At 31.0% G+C, this 16,888-nt stretch overlaps 1 protein-coding gene across 1 annotated transcript in view; it reads left to right on the top strand.

Moving 5' to 3' along the window:
- LOC130901497 (acetylcholinesterase) overlaps positions 1-16,888 on the top strand; it is a 298,152-nt gene that overhangs the window by 184,508 nt on the left and 96,756 nt on the right. The window contains exon 3 of the mRNA XM_057812932.1: positions 1,355-1,507. Coding sequence (XP_057668915.1) covers positions 1,355-1,507 — 153 coding nt within the window. The remainder of the gene's footprint in view (positions 1-1,354; positions 1,508-16,888) is intronic.

The following is a 16,888-nucleotide window of genomic DNA, read 5'->3' as shown; positions in this document are numbered from 1 at the left end:
AGCACTCGCATCCGTACTTTGAAATAGGTTCCATTATGACTTTGTATATTGTTATTTTTGTGTTTAGGTTAATTTTTTCTGGCAAGAATTTGTGTAGCTTATTGTACTCCAATTCTTATATTTCCTTTTGTTGTTCATCTTCCCAATTTATGCTTCGTAGATGTTTGAATTGTCTATACTGTCTAACCCTATTTCTTTATTTGTGAAATACCTACCTTATATTGTTTACTATCCAAAAAATCAAAAATAGCTGAACGTTGAACTGGTTTCTTTTTGATCAAATTTAATGTATATACTATAACCAGGGTGGCATATTATAAAGAGGAGGGGTCTCGTTTGGGATAAGGTCGTTTTTGTTGTAGTTCATTGACCTATAATTGTTCTCTTCTCAGTCCATAAAAAGTGCCCCCCGCTCTCAGTTTTGTAGAAAGCGGAAAACATAGTAAAATTATTTTATTCCAGTTCACACTTCCATCGTATATTAACATAACCATTAAGTTTTAAATTAACATATTTAATTAGGTACAAATCTGGAGATATTGGTCGATAAGATATATCCGAATATTATTTTGATACTTCAAAGTGTTCTGGGGTAAGAAATTAGATGAATGTCGGATATGTATTTATTTGTTCAATTTCTTCCTACCATCAATGAACCATCATGTTTAGAGAAAACCACAATTAATGACTAAAGATTGTTTTTCATTCATGGTTACACGTTTACCATTTTTAGTACCACTGAAGTATATTGCTCCGATATTTCAGAAATATTAATATTCAGTCAGTATGAAAAAAGTTCAAATCTTCTATTCCATATATAAATACCAACAATATTATCTATAACACCATGTCGATGAGTGAAGATTTCTTAATAATCTACGACGATATTGATCTTGTATTGACCTGATGACAAAACTACTATTCGTTCTCTTTTGAGCTCAATTAGCTGTCGATAACTCATAAAATATTAAATGTTTTCTTATACCAGAATGGGCCGTTTCATCTAATATTTAAAGTAAAAAATAATTGAATTAAAACAGGAATATTCAACTGATAGAGTCCAAATTATAATATTCCATTTAGAATTTCATGATGAACTGCTACGTGAAATATTTTTAAAATGAAATAATATTTAGTGGGATTTTATGTCACTGAATATGATTTTAAAATGGAATGAAAACTCCAAGAGCTACTCGAAATGGTAGTAGCGATAGCGAGTGAAAATGTCATATGAATATGAATTAATTTCCTATTTACAAGGATGTTTTCAATTCGTTATGAGAATATCAAAGAAAAAATCTTGACTCTGCTTCTAATAAATAATTATGTTTGTTTATCTAGATTTTTTTTTCAGTACACCAATTGGGAGCAAGTGCATGACGGTTATTTAAACCAAAAAATGATCGGAGATGTGGTAGGTGATTATTTCTTTATATGTCCTACGAACGACTTTGCGGAATTGGCAGCTGAAAGAGGAATGAAAGTTTATTACTACTATTTCACTCACGTAAGTATTTACTGTTAAACTATTTCATGATTAACCATAGTCTATTTCCACAATTTTATGATTATGTTGATGCTAGCCATATGTGAAGACGAATAAAATTTATATGAGAATTAGTTAAGCATTAATATGCTATATTGTATAAAACCTGAGTTCCAACCATCTGGTTCATTTTTGTGAAACAATTGTATCGCCGAATAACTTGTGTCAATACCTATAAAAAAATTCAATGTTACTATTTATAGAATAGAGAAAGCAACTACTTTTATCTACATGTACTTGGTAATACAGAGAAGGGGGATTCGCACGAAGAAGCACTGGGCTGATTTAACCAATTTTTCATCCATTATCTAGAAAACTGTTTAGAAGAAAATGTAATGGAAGAAATGTATGTAATTTGAATTTTGAGAATTTTGGATCAACATGTACAGAATTCAAACCCCTTAAGCACTAGAAGGAATTACAGATAAATGCACAATTATAAGTAAGAATAAGGAAGAACTATTGCAAATTTTAGAATTAGAAATAACATTCCTAATTAGCAAATCAACAATAAAAGACATGATGGAACAAGTGTAATATTTAGTTATGAGTACCATAAAAAATAGTAGAGTTAAAGCCAAAGTTTTTCTAATAGGGTTAACTTTTGTCAAGCTCTAGAAATTGTACACCAAATCTGTGTGTAATACATCCAAACTACATATAATCATAATAATAACAGAAGAATTAATGTTTATATTGATACAAATACAGTTTATTAGGACAGCAAACTATATAATGGAAAGAGCATAGATTGATTGAATTTGTAAAAAGTATAATAATAATTTCATTTTCTGAAAATGTCCAAATGAGTAATGGACATAGTAAAAATCTAACAACTACTGAAATTAACCATATTCTTACTGAAAAAAGTGTACTGTTACCGATTTTAACGTATAAGTTAATGTGGTGGTGATAACAGGCTAGTATATCACAAGGTGAATTTTTCTGTTTTGGGAAACTAAGATTTACAAATTCATTGAAGAATATATTTGAAATGCTAGTGGTGATTATCAATTTATGGTAAATATTAACAATGTTTTTATCGTATCAGCAAAAAATGCAGATGTATAAGAAATTAAATTTAGAAAAAAATCTCACAGAGACACGGCAACTCATGGAACATGAAACAAGAATGAAATATGATAGAGAAAATGCTATTGCTCAGCTTTATCTGAAGCACGTAATTGAAAGTCAATGATTCTACAATATCATATTTTCCGTACGAAATCCGAGAAATCTTATTCATTAGTATCATCATTTCTTTCATAAAATCTGTTGGTAGGACTTCTAATTGCACATTTTTATTTTGTTAACTATATATTTATATGGAAGAAATTATTCTTTAGTCGACCTCATAACTTAAAATTACTCCATGGAACTACCCTATACCTGAGAATATTAAAAATCGTTATATGCTATTGTATGAAAATTCTGAATTTAAGCACCTAAACATTCTGCTTAACAAAATTGTAGCAAATATTGAATAGTGCGGATGAATATGGACCACCTGATTCTTGATACGAGTTTGAGTTAGGTAGTTATGTGGACAAATATTTTGAATTTTGTATAATTGATTCAAATTTGTTGAGTTATTCCTGCGATTGAGAATTGTTATATTTAGAAATTATATATAGAATTATCAATATCCTGGACGCTACGTGAAATGTATCTATTTTTTGTCAATAGCGATCCAACAGCCTTCACAGTTTTTTCAAATTCTGACAATCAAGACTAAACAACATCTCGATAGTGTAGTCATTGTTACTTATATTATTTATTGGTTATCAACGTAACATTACAATCAATGAATGTTCAAAATACATAAGACTTTCATTATTAGCAGCTCCGACAATAATCAGTTCAACATTCCGTACCGAATGCATAATAAGAAGCCAGTTACAAAACTTGTTAATTAACAGTCTCAAATTTCCTGTGAAGGTAATAATTAATTCATCTTCACGATCCACAGCAACCCTAACTTTATAAAGCATGAAACTTTCAAGTTTTCATACCATCTTGGATTTGTATCCGAAATATTCTGATTTTGTGATCAAAGATTAGAGGACGTTTCTTCTAGTTATAAATTTGGAACAATTATTCACTAATTCACAGTGTACATATCGGTAGCTAGATGACTTTAAGTAATTTTGGCTTAAAATTTTATAACAAATTGGTGAGAGATATTTGTGTTTTATTCCAGTGAAAAGTCGTAAGCCTATTTTTTTGTATTTGTCCAACTCAGCTCGATTGTGTAATTAGAGTATTGGTGTAGTGGTAGTGGAAACAGTGTTTCCAAAGACTCAAATTCAATAGGAGTTAATTCTTATTCTCAATAACAATATGACGTAAAATGTTGTGAAGTGTTCAATATTTGTGTACCTTTGTATCTCCCGAATCACTTGGTTAAACCAAATTTGAATTTACGACAGACCTGTGTCCGTAACTACCTTTATCATGAACGTCTGTTCGACCGTTCGACAAATTTCCTTTTATGTTCTCACCTTATTCTCGCACATATTCGTATATTCCATTCATCATGTGATGAATGTTAGCAGAACTGTATCATTCATTTGATAGAGAACAAATCGCAGTCGGAAATTTGAAATTAAAAAGTTGTAGGAATGATGCGAAGCGTAATTGTTGACATTAATAATTTGACTATTAAAAACAAACAAGAAACAGTTTATCACTGCTCTGCTCAATGATTGAAAGAACCTAATTAGAACTATTTATTCAGATTTGATACTACTGTTATTTATCTCAAGAGAAATAACAACTGATTCAATAACCTACTGCTGCTAAAAGTCTAATTGCCACATGCGGCTTTCGAACGTAAAGTATAGATTCATTTTAATATGATAACTAATCTGTTGCACTACGTAGAAAACTATCCACAACTACAAACGTGTTGAATATCATTGGCGCAACAGTGTTCCATAGTTGCCATAAATTTTGCTTTTATTGCAGTACTGAACACACTACTCACGTTATACCAATACATACATTTACATGCGCGTTTCGATAACCAAGTTATTGTCTTCAGAAACTAAACGTAAAATAAAAATTATTAACTTGACCTACCTATTTGTACTAAATCTTCCTACCTTTACTAGGAAAACAATTCCAGCGGGAAAAAGTTCTTCGTCGGAAACTTTCGCATTGATTCCTCAGCTACCAAAGTATAGAGCTATAAGGAATATGCCGTTTGTCCCTATTTAAACTATTCAACAAAGTTTTTTTTTTCTGTACATATTTCAAATGAACTAGATGCTCCAGATATTGACGGACCTCTTAGTTGGTCCAACAAATTATGTCACAATGTCACAATCCTTACCGATTATTTCGTGAATACCATTCTTTGTTAGACCTGATATTTTATTCGTGGAATCACCAAATAACTGTTTCAATGTATTGTTTGAGTTATATAGACCAATTCCAAACCTACCCTGTTAGAGATGTTTTCAGATCCTTTTGTATTGGAAGATTACACCGCAAACTTTTCCTGATTTTTGTTTTTATAAAAACGTGTTTTTTTCTCTGTCGGTATCCAAAACTTATTTACACATCTATCATCAAAACCATTAACTACACCCAAATCCTTTATACCTTATATCTTACAATAACATTGATTGCACTAATGATCAGATTATAACGTTAAGGAAACCTTTAAGGTTATATGAAAAATTCCAATAATAAACAACAACAGTAGTGTGGGTTCTTATTCTTCGTATTGACAGAATTTTTAATTAAACTATATTTTTAAGGAAACTTTTTTCACATAGGGCTGTTATTTATAAGGAGATAAGTTTATTCATTTTCTTTTATAAAAATTTTCAGTCCCAATTACAAAATTGAAAATAAAATATCGGACCTTATATGTCTATTGATAGGTATACAACTTTAATTCGAATATCTTTATCTTTATTCTAAATGCAAAAAGCAAGGGCAAGATTTAAAAAAATTTTTGACATATCTATTATGGACAATATAAAGTAATTTATATTGAAATTTCAATAACCTAGAATTCGCGTTTGAGGATCTAATTTATCAGCCTAAATATTCCTAGTATTTTCTAAGGAAAAAGCATGTATATATTGAAATATCGATACGATTTGAGAAGAAAGCGTCGGCGTCGGTTTGAAGAATTTCAAGATTTTCGATGTTGCCCAAGGTGTCGCAGACATTTTATTTTCAATACACTTCGTTGTAGAATGGCTTTATGTCGTATACTTAGATTAGGAGATTTCACATTTCAATGGAATGTAGAAGAATTAGATTAGGCAGGGTTTTTATTGACAAAAAATATATGATTTATTCTGTCTCTTTTACACCGATTATTACTAGATATATTTTTATAAGTCACATTAAAAAGTTTATGATGGTAAAATCCCAATTTATTCAGAAACTGAACCTTATGTTGGGAAATACGATGGGAGAACAGAAAACCATAAATACGGTCATAGGGTTATATATCATTAAATCCCAATCAGTTATTCCTTTTAATTATCTCTATTCAAATAAATTATTCATATTGATGCTCCTGATGAGTGTATGATTCCGAAACTTATTCACTTTCGAAATTTAATGGTAATAACAAGGGAGAAATTTGAACAAATAATTTATTTTCAAACTGAATTTTTAAAACCAAGATTTGAATATTTCTAATACTTTTTATCCTTATTATTTCTTTAACTTCTTAATCCTCACACTTTTTTATATGTTTTCGTGAATTAATTGTCTTGATTTTTAGTCTCTCTTGCTGAATATGAATGTGTTTTGTTATTGCGATTATCTTTGGTTCTTCGACATTGAATACTACGATAACTATATCGATCACGTATCACATGATTAGCAATTATAATGTCACAATAAAACATTGATTTTTAGATTACGTCGAGGTAGAAGTGAAAAATTGTAATCGATTATTTTCGATTGTTCTAGCGGTATGCATTGCGTTTTCAAAATAATAGAATAGTAATAACAAACTGTCCATTTTTTATTAACAATGAATGTAAAATTATCGTGAGTAATTTAAGAAATATTGTTATCTTTAGCTTTAGAGCTTGCTATAAGTGTAGTGCACAGCAGAGTTTTAGTCTCATTTCTCAATATGAGAAGGATCTTTTTTGCTTTAGGTGTGGCTAGAGATGCTGAGTTGAATAATTATCAGTGATTTGGAAAACTTCTTTCAAGCTGGCTGCAGCTTTTGTGAAACTGACTTTCCTAGAAATTTTTTAAAAGAAATACTGTAAATAAACCGCCTTCTACAAAAAACAGATGAACTGTATCTTCGTTAAATAATAATGAGCCTGTTCTTGACAAAAATTATACCTACAGTAGCCAGATTCAATAGAACTAATTTATCTCATGGAGGAACTTTGATCATGTGCACAAACAACGACTTTTCCGCAATAACACAGTTCAATGATATAATATCTGAGAAAGTATCCCAATTTTCTATCGTCTACAACAAGACTTATGACCTCTATATTGTTTATATTTACAGAACACCTGACGCTGACGTGCATACTTACTTTCACAAACTACTGACCTTACTAGAGTCCTTACCTCTAACATGCAAACTAATTCTATGTGGCGATCTCAATATTGGTTATTCCAGTGTGTCTGTCTTGAGTCAATTTTTGATTCTTTTGGAATGATCATGCATAAAACGGCACAACCAGAATAACTAAGACCTGTTCCAGTACTATATACTGTGTCATCGTATGATCCAAAATCCACTGACTGTACTCTCTTTAATTCAGGTCTCTCGGATCATGAAGTAGTGCTTCTCGCAAATTATGCCATACCTTTTTGGACAAAAATTTTCAAAACTTGTCAAACAACTGACTGGAACATGCTCTCCGGTGATGTTGACTTCGAATTTTCTAGATTCATAAAAGCACTAACTAGTCTGGCATTCAATTCTTTTCCCCTCAGGCGTATGAAAAATAAGCAAAATAAATCCTGGTCCACTAAAGGTTTACGTATGTCTGCAAGGAACAAGCGATCGTTAGCGCACCTATCGCACGGATATTCTCGGATAGTGTATTCTTCAAAAATTACGTGAAACTATACAGAAAAATTTATTATTAGATAATGAACTCTGCCAAAGATATTCATTATAATTGGAGACTCACCTGTTCTCATAATGTTTCTAAAGAAACATGGTCCATTGTGAATCATCTAAGAAATAAGCTTTCTTCATCGAGCACAATCTCTGCATCACCTGATAACCTCAATAATTACTTTGTAAATACGAAAATATTTATTAACTTTCATGATTCGCTTTCATATCTTCCTGATGCCAATGCTAATTTACACAATTCCTTCTTTATGTCCGTAGTTTTAGCAGAGCTTCGTAGTACAATTATTGACATCAAAAATAAATACTCATCTGGAACTGATGGACTCACATCAAAAATGTTTTCGAGTGTACCCGATTGCTCAGTAAATCACCTTACGACTTTAGTTAACGTTTCATTTCAAAATGGCACTTTTCCCAATTGCCTCAAGACGGCTATAATTATACCTCTGCACAAAGGAGGAGAATTATTGCCCAATTGCACTCTTTTCCAAGTTATCAAAGATCATAGAAAGATTGGTCAAAAAGAGGCTTTTATGAATTCTATTTAAATATAAAATACTTACTATCAATCAATTAGGGTTTTTAAGTAACAAATGATGCTATTTTCTCCCTCCTTAATAATATGTACTTCAGCCTAAACAGCCATCACTCCACTGCAACAACTTTATGTGTTTTCAATCATATTATTTTAATTAACAAATTGCAGTATTACGGTTTCAGGGGAACACCTCTCGCACGGTTTAAGTCATACCTTACCAACAGAGATCAGCTTGTAAGGGTTGATACAACGATGTCGTCTTGCAAGCCAATCGAATGTAAAGTGCCGCAAGATACTGGGCCCTATTTGGTTTTTTGTTTTTTTTGTTTGTTTTTTTTGTTTTTGTTTGTTTTTGGTTTTTTGTTTATAAACTACATCATCTATCTAAACATCAGCGTTAAAATATGTCTATTTGCAGTTCATAAGACTATATCTAACCTTCTCTGTTTCAATGTTTCTAAAATCAAAGTTTTACCCGTTAAAAATAAATTGCAGCCTTTTTTAATAAGTAACAAAACCATTGTCGTCGTTGGATCCGAAAAATTTCTAGGGCTTGTTGTGGACAATTCCTTGAAATGGGAGTTACATATTGCTGCCTTATTTGAAAAATCAAGTTCCTCCTGTTTTGCCTGAGGTCAGTTTCCAAAGAACGGAACTTATTCACCTCCTTAATAGTCTATATGCCCTTATTGAGTCGAATCTCCGATATTCCCTTAACTTCTGGGTGGTGCATCTCAATTTGTGCAAATGTCTATAAAAGTTACGAATTGTTAACCATTGGGTTTGAGATGCTCCTGGCCTTCAGATAGTAGTGTGGAATTATTTATTCCGTTAAACACACCACATGGCAAACGTGATCATGCATTAAAAATTCATAGAGATTGAATTTAGAAAATATACAGTTCTGATTTCGCAACATTGAGACTTTAACTATAATTATTTTATGAGACAGCATTTTTTTCACGTCATATATTTACTCCCGAATTTTTTGCATCAAGTATACGACAAAATAATTCATGTATTATAAATTATAATATGTTGGTTGATCAGTTACGAATAAATATAAATCATTTCTATTCTACCGAACTATCTGTTTGTGCGTGTGGGACGAATCATTAACAAGTAATTAAAAAATTACGAGCAAGGAAATAGCGTGCATGTCGGTGAGCAAGACTGAAGTATGTCATAAAACCCATGTGTGAGTACAGACAAGCCGACAAACTGGTAATTAAATTGATTTAAACACGTTTTTCATAATTTCAATTAAAAATACATTGAGTTGGATTTGTTAACAAGTGTATCGCATGTAGTTTTTATAGTGATTATTGTCAGGAAAATTATGTACACGGTTTTTCATATGAGTTGGATCAAAATCAAAATATAAACATATTACAAGTTTGAATGAAAATTGCGAGTTCAACTAAGAAATGGGCAATTTTTTCTTTCCAAATTCATTTATACATCACAGTTATATAACAAGTAGATGTCGCTTTGGTGTAAAGTAAAACGATTACCTCCCGTCTAGCCGGGTTTTGGATTCAGCTAAAATAAATTACCCGCATTGTATTAGTACTTAACATTTTCAAATCAATTTAGTTATAGAAAAATATCTCATGCGATTATAGATATTCAATATTAAAAATTTCAACTGAACAGCATCCTAGTAATAAACCGGTTCGGTATAGTATAGTAGTTGGCTATGAAAATAATAATTAGGTCAGTCTGTTAACTAAAATCTGAAATATAGCGTTGTGTTAGAAGATTGAAAAAATAGGAAAAAGTTAGCTATTATAATATTCCAAATATATTTCTGGTTGGACAGTTGGATAAAAGTGAAATAATAAATAATAGAAGTCTTTAACTTAGAACCCGACGATTGTCAACAATTTATTGTAGCGGTGAGAGAACTTCGACTACTCTTCCCAATTGCCTTATGACGGCTATAATTATATCTCTGCATGAAGGAGGATATAAAAATCAAGCATAGGATTATTATTAAAAAGAGGATTCTATGATTTCTGTTTAAATATAAAATACTTACTACCCATCAATTTGAGTTTTTAAGTAACAAATGTACAAATGATGCTATATACTCCCTTCTAAATGATGTCAACAACAAATTGCAGTACTATGGTTTCAGGAGAACACCTCTCGCATGGTTCAAGTCACATCTTACCAATAGAAGTCAGTCCTTGGCCCCATTTTTTGTTTCTTCTGTTTATAAATGGCCTATCACCTATCTAGAAATCAGTTCTTAATCTCAGGACACTACATAGTACCATATCTAGTGATGTAATTACCCTTAAATCATGATGCGATTCTAATCTTCTCTGTCTCAACGTTTCTAAAATCAAAGCTTCATCAATAAAAATACATTGCAGCCTTTTTATTAAGTAACACCACCGTTGACATCTTTGAATCTGTAAAATTCTTAGGGCTTGTTGTGAACAATTCCTTAAAAAATTAAGTTCCTTCTGTCTTGCGCTGAGATCAGTTTCTAAAGAACTGAACTTATCCACGTCCTTAACAATCTATTATGCCCTTAATGAGTCCCATCTACGATCTGCCGTTTCCTTCTAGGGTACGTGTGGTGAGACTCAATTTGAGTGAATCTTCAAAGTACGAAAGAGACCTGGTACATATTTACTCGGACTAAACAGCAGAGCTCATTGCAGGGACTTCTTGAAAAGATTAAAAATTCTGACTACTTCTTCCATATTCATCTTTGAATCCTTTTGCCTTATTCATAAGCACGCTTTACCAATCTAGGAAAAGATATTGTACAACTGGAAAGTGCCTTTAACTCTGTAAACGACTTCTATTCTATTAATAATATTTATTTTGATTCCGGGCATGCTGCATACTGGTTTAATTTTTGCTATGGTCTTATATACGATTTGTATACTAATTATTACCTATTACTATCACCCATAATTTTATTACTCATTGAGTTTTTCTTTTGTATGTTGAAATTTTATTTTATTTGTTTTATCTTTATTTAGTTTATTTTTATATTTGTTTTGTAGTTTTTACAAGCTTTTGTCTACAAATTGTAACATTTTTTTGACAATAAAGCATTTCAGTAATTTTCCTAAATTGTTCTTTAATACATAACCTAATGCTAAAGAAATTTGTTATCCCATTTGTTGCTCCTTATTTATATTTTTTTATAACAGATAAATACTGCATCTGAACAAACTTCAATGTGTTCTTATGTGCACTTATTTAATAATAAATGTGATATTTGTATTTTGACTATTATTCAAGTCTTCTGGTTTAAATTCTAATACTTCAAATTCAAGACTCTCCATGTAGAATATACATATATTCAAAAGTCTATTTTCGTGTAACTTTTTGGAAATTTTGATGTTTGTGGTCTGTGATAAGCAAGAATCTAGAATTGCTCTCTCCAATTCTTATGAGAATATTGAATGGCTATACAAAATTGTTAAAGATTTTTGTTGATTCGAATAATGCTCACAAGAATATTTACTATATAGTCTTTTATTGTACCGAAACCTGCTAAACACAGACGAATGTGACAGATCGATTAAATCTGTGCCAATGTTCATTTTCGGGACTGTTCAATTGGTTCCAAGTAACTGGAAAGACGAAGCAGTGGAAGAATTGAGAAACAGACGCCATTTAAGACGGTAAATTGGAAATTACGACACGTAAAAATCCTTTTAATATTTGCAGAATCCTAGGGAGAATACTTTTTAATTCTAATGTATCTACTGGGTGGTCCATTAGTGTGTGGAAGTTATATAAAATATACAAAAAAAAATAAAAAAAATATTTGCACATATACACATTTCTAAAATATGTTGAGGTATACAAGGTTTTCAGCCTAAGTGTGATAACATGAAGTAAAGTTTTTTTAAATAGGACACCCTATATATTTGTTTACCATGGGATTTAGCGGAAATTCTGCATCTAGTCCTGTCTTTTCATTTCCCATAAATTGTGACGTTGCCAAGTTGGAGCGAAAAATATGAAGATTTGACGAAAATTGGCGCAATATAAATGCTGCCTAGTAAACATTATTAGTGAGCAGTAACTAAACTTGTTTGGTAAGTTTGAAGGTAAAGGATGACTGAAATGTCTGAACCGAGTAGAAGTTCCGTTTAGGGTTTGGGATGTTTTTTAGATAAGCATTTATCTACCTTATAAAACTATTTTATCCCTTCAAATTATGTCTGGTACGTACACTCTAAAATTTTTAGAATGTACTATTTTTTAGAAAATTGCATTTTTAGTTCAGTTAGTTAGGAACATTCACATTTTCAACAAGTAAACACTGAATGTGACGTTTAAAATACTTCTAGTTTTTGTGACAAAATAAGAATAGTAATTTTATAACTTTAAAAACTGTAATAAAATAAATAGGGTATCTACAAAACTAAATTAAGCAAACATCACCTTACCAACAAATGAAATATTCATAGTTTTATCAAGTAAAATGGGAATTTGATATTTTTACAGTTTAAGTCAGAGGACAACGAGGTGACCGTAATGTTAAAAGTTACAGAAGATCCTCATATTGTTAAGAATAATGTCTATTTCTGTAATCTGTCCATGACTCGTACTTAGGTGACATACTAGATGGCACCACTTGAATAATGTCACAAGGAGTAGTTCAAAAAAATAAACGAGCACGTCAACAATGTCAACATCACGAGTGAAGCTGCATGTTGCGTGTTTTATTTTTCTACTTAAAAATACCTAATTAACCTGGTAAAGGGCCAGTAATTCAAGAGGTTATGGGTCCAGGACGTGGATAAGGCTCTTAGTAATCAGTTGAAATAAAAGTGTTGGTTCCATCAATATTTTTTGTAGAAAAATATTCGGTCGAAAATTTCGGCAGTAATTCAACACATATCTCGACTCGGGAAATATCAAAACAAACCGACATAAGTCGTACTGTCGTCCAAAAAATTCTATCTAAGAACAATATGCCTCCTTACCGTATATAGCGAATGCAGGAACTATTGGATTATGATTATGAAAAGCGGTTAACCTTCTGTGAGTGGGCTTAAGAACAAATTCATCAAAACAGAGATTTTTCAATTTTGTATTATTTGCCGATGAAGCAACATTTCATAAAAAGTTTATTTAAATTTCTTACAAAACGAATTACCCCAGCTACTTCAGCAATTACCTGCTAATTACATTTAATAAAATAGTTTTTAGTTCTTTCTTATTTGTTCTCAGTTATTTTTGTTTAATTTGTTTATTTGGAGTTTTGTAGATACCTCATTTATTTTATTACAGTTTGTAAAAGTATGAAATTATTGCTTTGATTTTGTCACCAAAACTAGAATTATTTTAAACAACACATTCAGTGTTTACTTGTTAGAAAGGAGAATATTTTTAAATCATAAACTAAAAATGCAATTTTCTTAAAAACCGTCAATTTTAGAGTGTACATTATCGGACATAATTTGAAGGGATAAAATAGTTTTATAAGATGGCTACATGCAGAATTTGATACTGAATACGATGGAAAACAAATATACAGGGTGTCCTATGTAAAAAACTTCACTTCTTATTGTCACGCTTGGGCTGAACACCCTGTAAACCTGAAAATATTATAGAAATGTTTATATGTGCAAATACAACAACTTTTATTCTAATTTTTTTTTGTATATTTTATCTTAAGTAAGTTATTATACTTCAAAACAGTAATGGGTCACCCCAGATATCTCACTTAACAAAAAGATAAATCCGTAATGCTAATTCTATATCCAAAATAGTCTCATTATAGACAGAACATTAGAACGAATATGAATAGATCCATTGACGCCCTTGCATCAAAGGCCGAAAAATTGAATCTCTTCGGAAAAGTACAAATATGATCTCAGCAAGAATTTGTTTTATTGTTCGTTCTCAATTAATTCTGTAAGATGGTAACATGTCAGTATATAGGCATCAAGTGTTGGCCAACCTACCTCCCCAATGTCATGCCGCAATAGGTGCTCCTCCTTTTATATTCATGATGAAGCTAGCTTTTTATCGAACTGAGTTATTTTTAGAAGAAACATAAAATATAGGCTTTCTGAAACTATAGAGGAGCTTAGAAATTATCTCCCAAACTTTGGGTAGCAGTCGCACTAAATTTATTGGACAATTTCGTTGAAAGTATGCCCAGATGTGCTGCTGGCACTATTTGTTGAAATAGTGGACATAAATAGCATTGGATGTTATTTGAATTTTTTTATATAATTCTATGATCAATTATTTTTTTTATTCTCACACATTATCCTAGGGAAATAGTTAACAAATGTACCTAAACTTTTCTAACAGTACAATTATATTTTTTTGTTCCAGCTTCTAAAATCGAATTCCAATATAACTCCTGAACATGTGTTCATCACTTACTTATGAGTCACTTTGCATGCTCAAATGTACACAGATCAATGTAGGTGTAGATATAGATTCCATATCTGGTTATTAGTTTAATGTTATTTTTCGAAGAGATTCTGTTAATGCTTGGTTTTAATTGGACTTGGAAAAATGCTATTCCATTCCAAAGTATTTGAAATATCAGATATTATTTGTTGTCCTGGATACGGCTATTTTACATATGTATTCTCGTCATGCACAACAAAATTTTCATGAATATACATAATTCAAAAACTCACTGTAAGGAACGAATATCTGACAAATCAGTATTTTGAAGTTTTTGCTCAGTCACATAATATTCTTTCACTATGAATTTCTAGTAATTTTTTTTCAATAATTTTCAGCAATTTACAACATGAATAATCACATCTGTCTACATATTAATGCAATAGTTTATATCTTGGATCAAATAACCGTCGGCCCTTCTCCTTCACTCTGGTTTGTCCATATATTCAATATCGTTTCGTGACGAAATCAGATTATTCTAGCCAGAAACTACCAATAAGCAGAAAAACAATTTCAATATATCAGCTTTCCTCTCTAATCCTGGATCATTCTGCGGTTTAAGTAATTATTTAGGTTGCGTAATGTAAAGTATAACCACACAATACTTGAAGATTAATTTCAGATTTTAATGAATTATCATCTATTTTGAAGAGTGGATAATTTCAAAAAATGATACATAGTTGACTCACAAAATCACAAGAGATCTTCTCTGAGGTTCCTCACATCTATCACAGTTCGAGATAATGTGGATAGAGGTTCCATCATCTACTTGACAGAATTTTCACGTTGCACTCTTGGCTCTACCTATGGTCTTCATGTATCCACTGAGGCGGCAATGTATTCGTTTGCTATTACCTGGGTTGATACATTCAACCGATGCTTCTTTGTTATAGATTCGTAGAAGTATCTTGGTCTGTCTCAACTCGAGTAACACGTAGCTTACTCTTTCATCACCAAATTGTTTTATATTTTTTATAGAAGAATTATATGAATAGAATTTGCTTATATTCAATGGGAGATCGTCTTTTTTGGAATTATTTTAGACAGATTTCACAGTGAAGTGGATTTTGTTGGTAAATTTTGGTGAAAGAATTATTTTTAATGACGCTTATGATCAATAATATTTATGCCACAATACACTTGATCCAGAAAAAAAAATTCTTGAAAAAAGTTCTCAACAATCTCAAATATTACATTATTCACCCAACATGCTTCTTATATAGCTTTTAAATCGGCATCTCTCTCGAACGATAAGGAAAAATTTATCGTATAATATAATTACTGACGATGCGAATAAAAAAATAGTTATATAACTGTTTTATAATAACTGAATAAAAATTTTCTTGTGGCGCTCAATATAATTGTTCTCGTTTGACCACCTCAATAAAATGGTCGAGTAAATTGGTTCTATTCAGATGAATAAGATCTATTTAAATAATGGATAAACGTGTTTTTGCCTATTTTAAGCACCATTCAGCTTCGGAAAATTGTTATGTTAACGATTGTTTTCCGATAGTAAAACTCGTTGTGCTATTTGGGAACCCCTGTAGATTGTTCCAGTCACTTTTTTGATTCCATAACCCTACACTGTAGTGTGTCCCGGAATCCATTGGAGACTAATTCTCAACTAGCTCTTATAGCTTGGATCTTAGGATCTTAAAGCTTAGAGTTGTAATTGCTGCTTGGCTATCAGACACATTTCTCAATTGTATATATTTCTGCTTGTTAAATACTTGGTTTATTGCAATTCAATTTTTGTCTGGAGCTATCCTTGTACCATTTGATGTCATTTCTATTCAGTTCTAGTATACTATTTTAATCTCATTTGCTCCTCTAGCATAGATTTGTTGTAAATTTTATTTGAGGCTGAACGTTTCCAATAATACATCTCCAGACACCAGGATAGCAAACGACAAAATCTTCGAAATTATTTTTTATTTAATTTCAACTTTTCATTTATCCTCATGAAAATCATCAGGAGTAATGATTTTCGCCTAGCATCGTGGACGAAAAAAGAAATTTGCTATACATGTGGCGTAAATAAATGAGAAATTTCATAACTATTTATTGTCGAAATACTATTGCGATCGTCGTTTCATAATGTTTCAAAGTGAACTGTTAAAAATTAAAAAGTGGTGGTAATTTTTTTCAATATTGTCCACGATGCATATTCAATTTCAATATCCACACTTTTGTAGAAATATTTCAAAATTGATTTAATATTAATATCCCAACAACAGAAAAAATTCACCTGTTCTTCCAATATTTCATTTCCAGTTCTAAGAATATAAAATCACGAAATAAT

This window comes from Diorhabda carinulata, chromosome X, assembly GCF_026250575.1.
Source record: "Diorhabda carinulata isolate Delta chromosome X, icDioCari1.1, whole genome shotgun sequence".
Classification (NCBI taxonomy): domain Eukaryota; kingdom Metazoa; phylum Arthropoda; class Insecta; order Coleoptera; family Chrysomelidae; genus Diorhabda; species Diorhabda carinulata.
The sequence above is the reverse complement of the archived record's forward strand: the minus strand, read 5'-3'. Positions and strand labels throughout refer to the sequence as shown.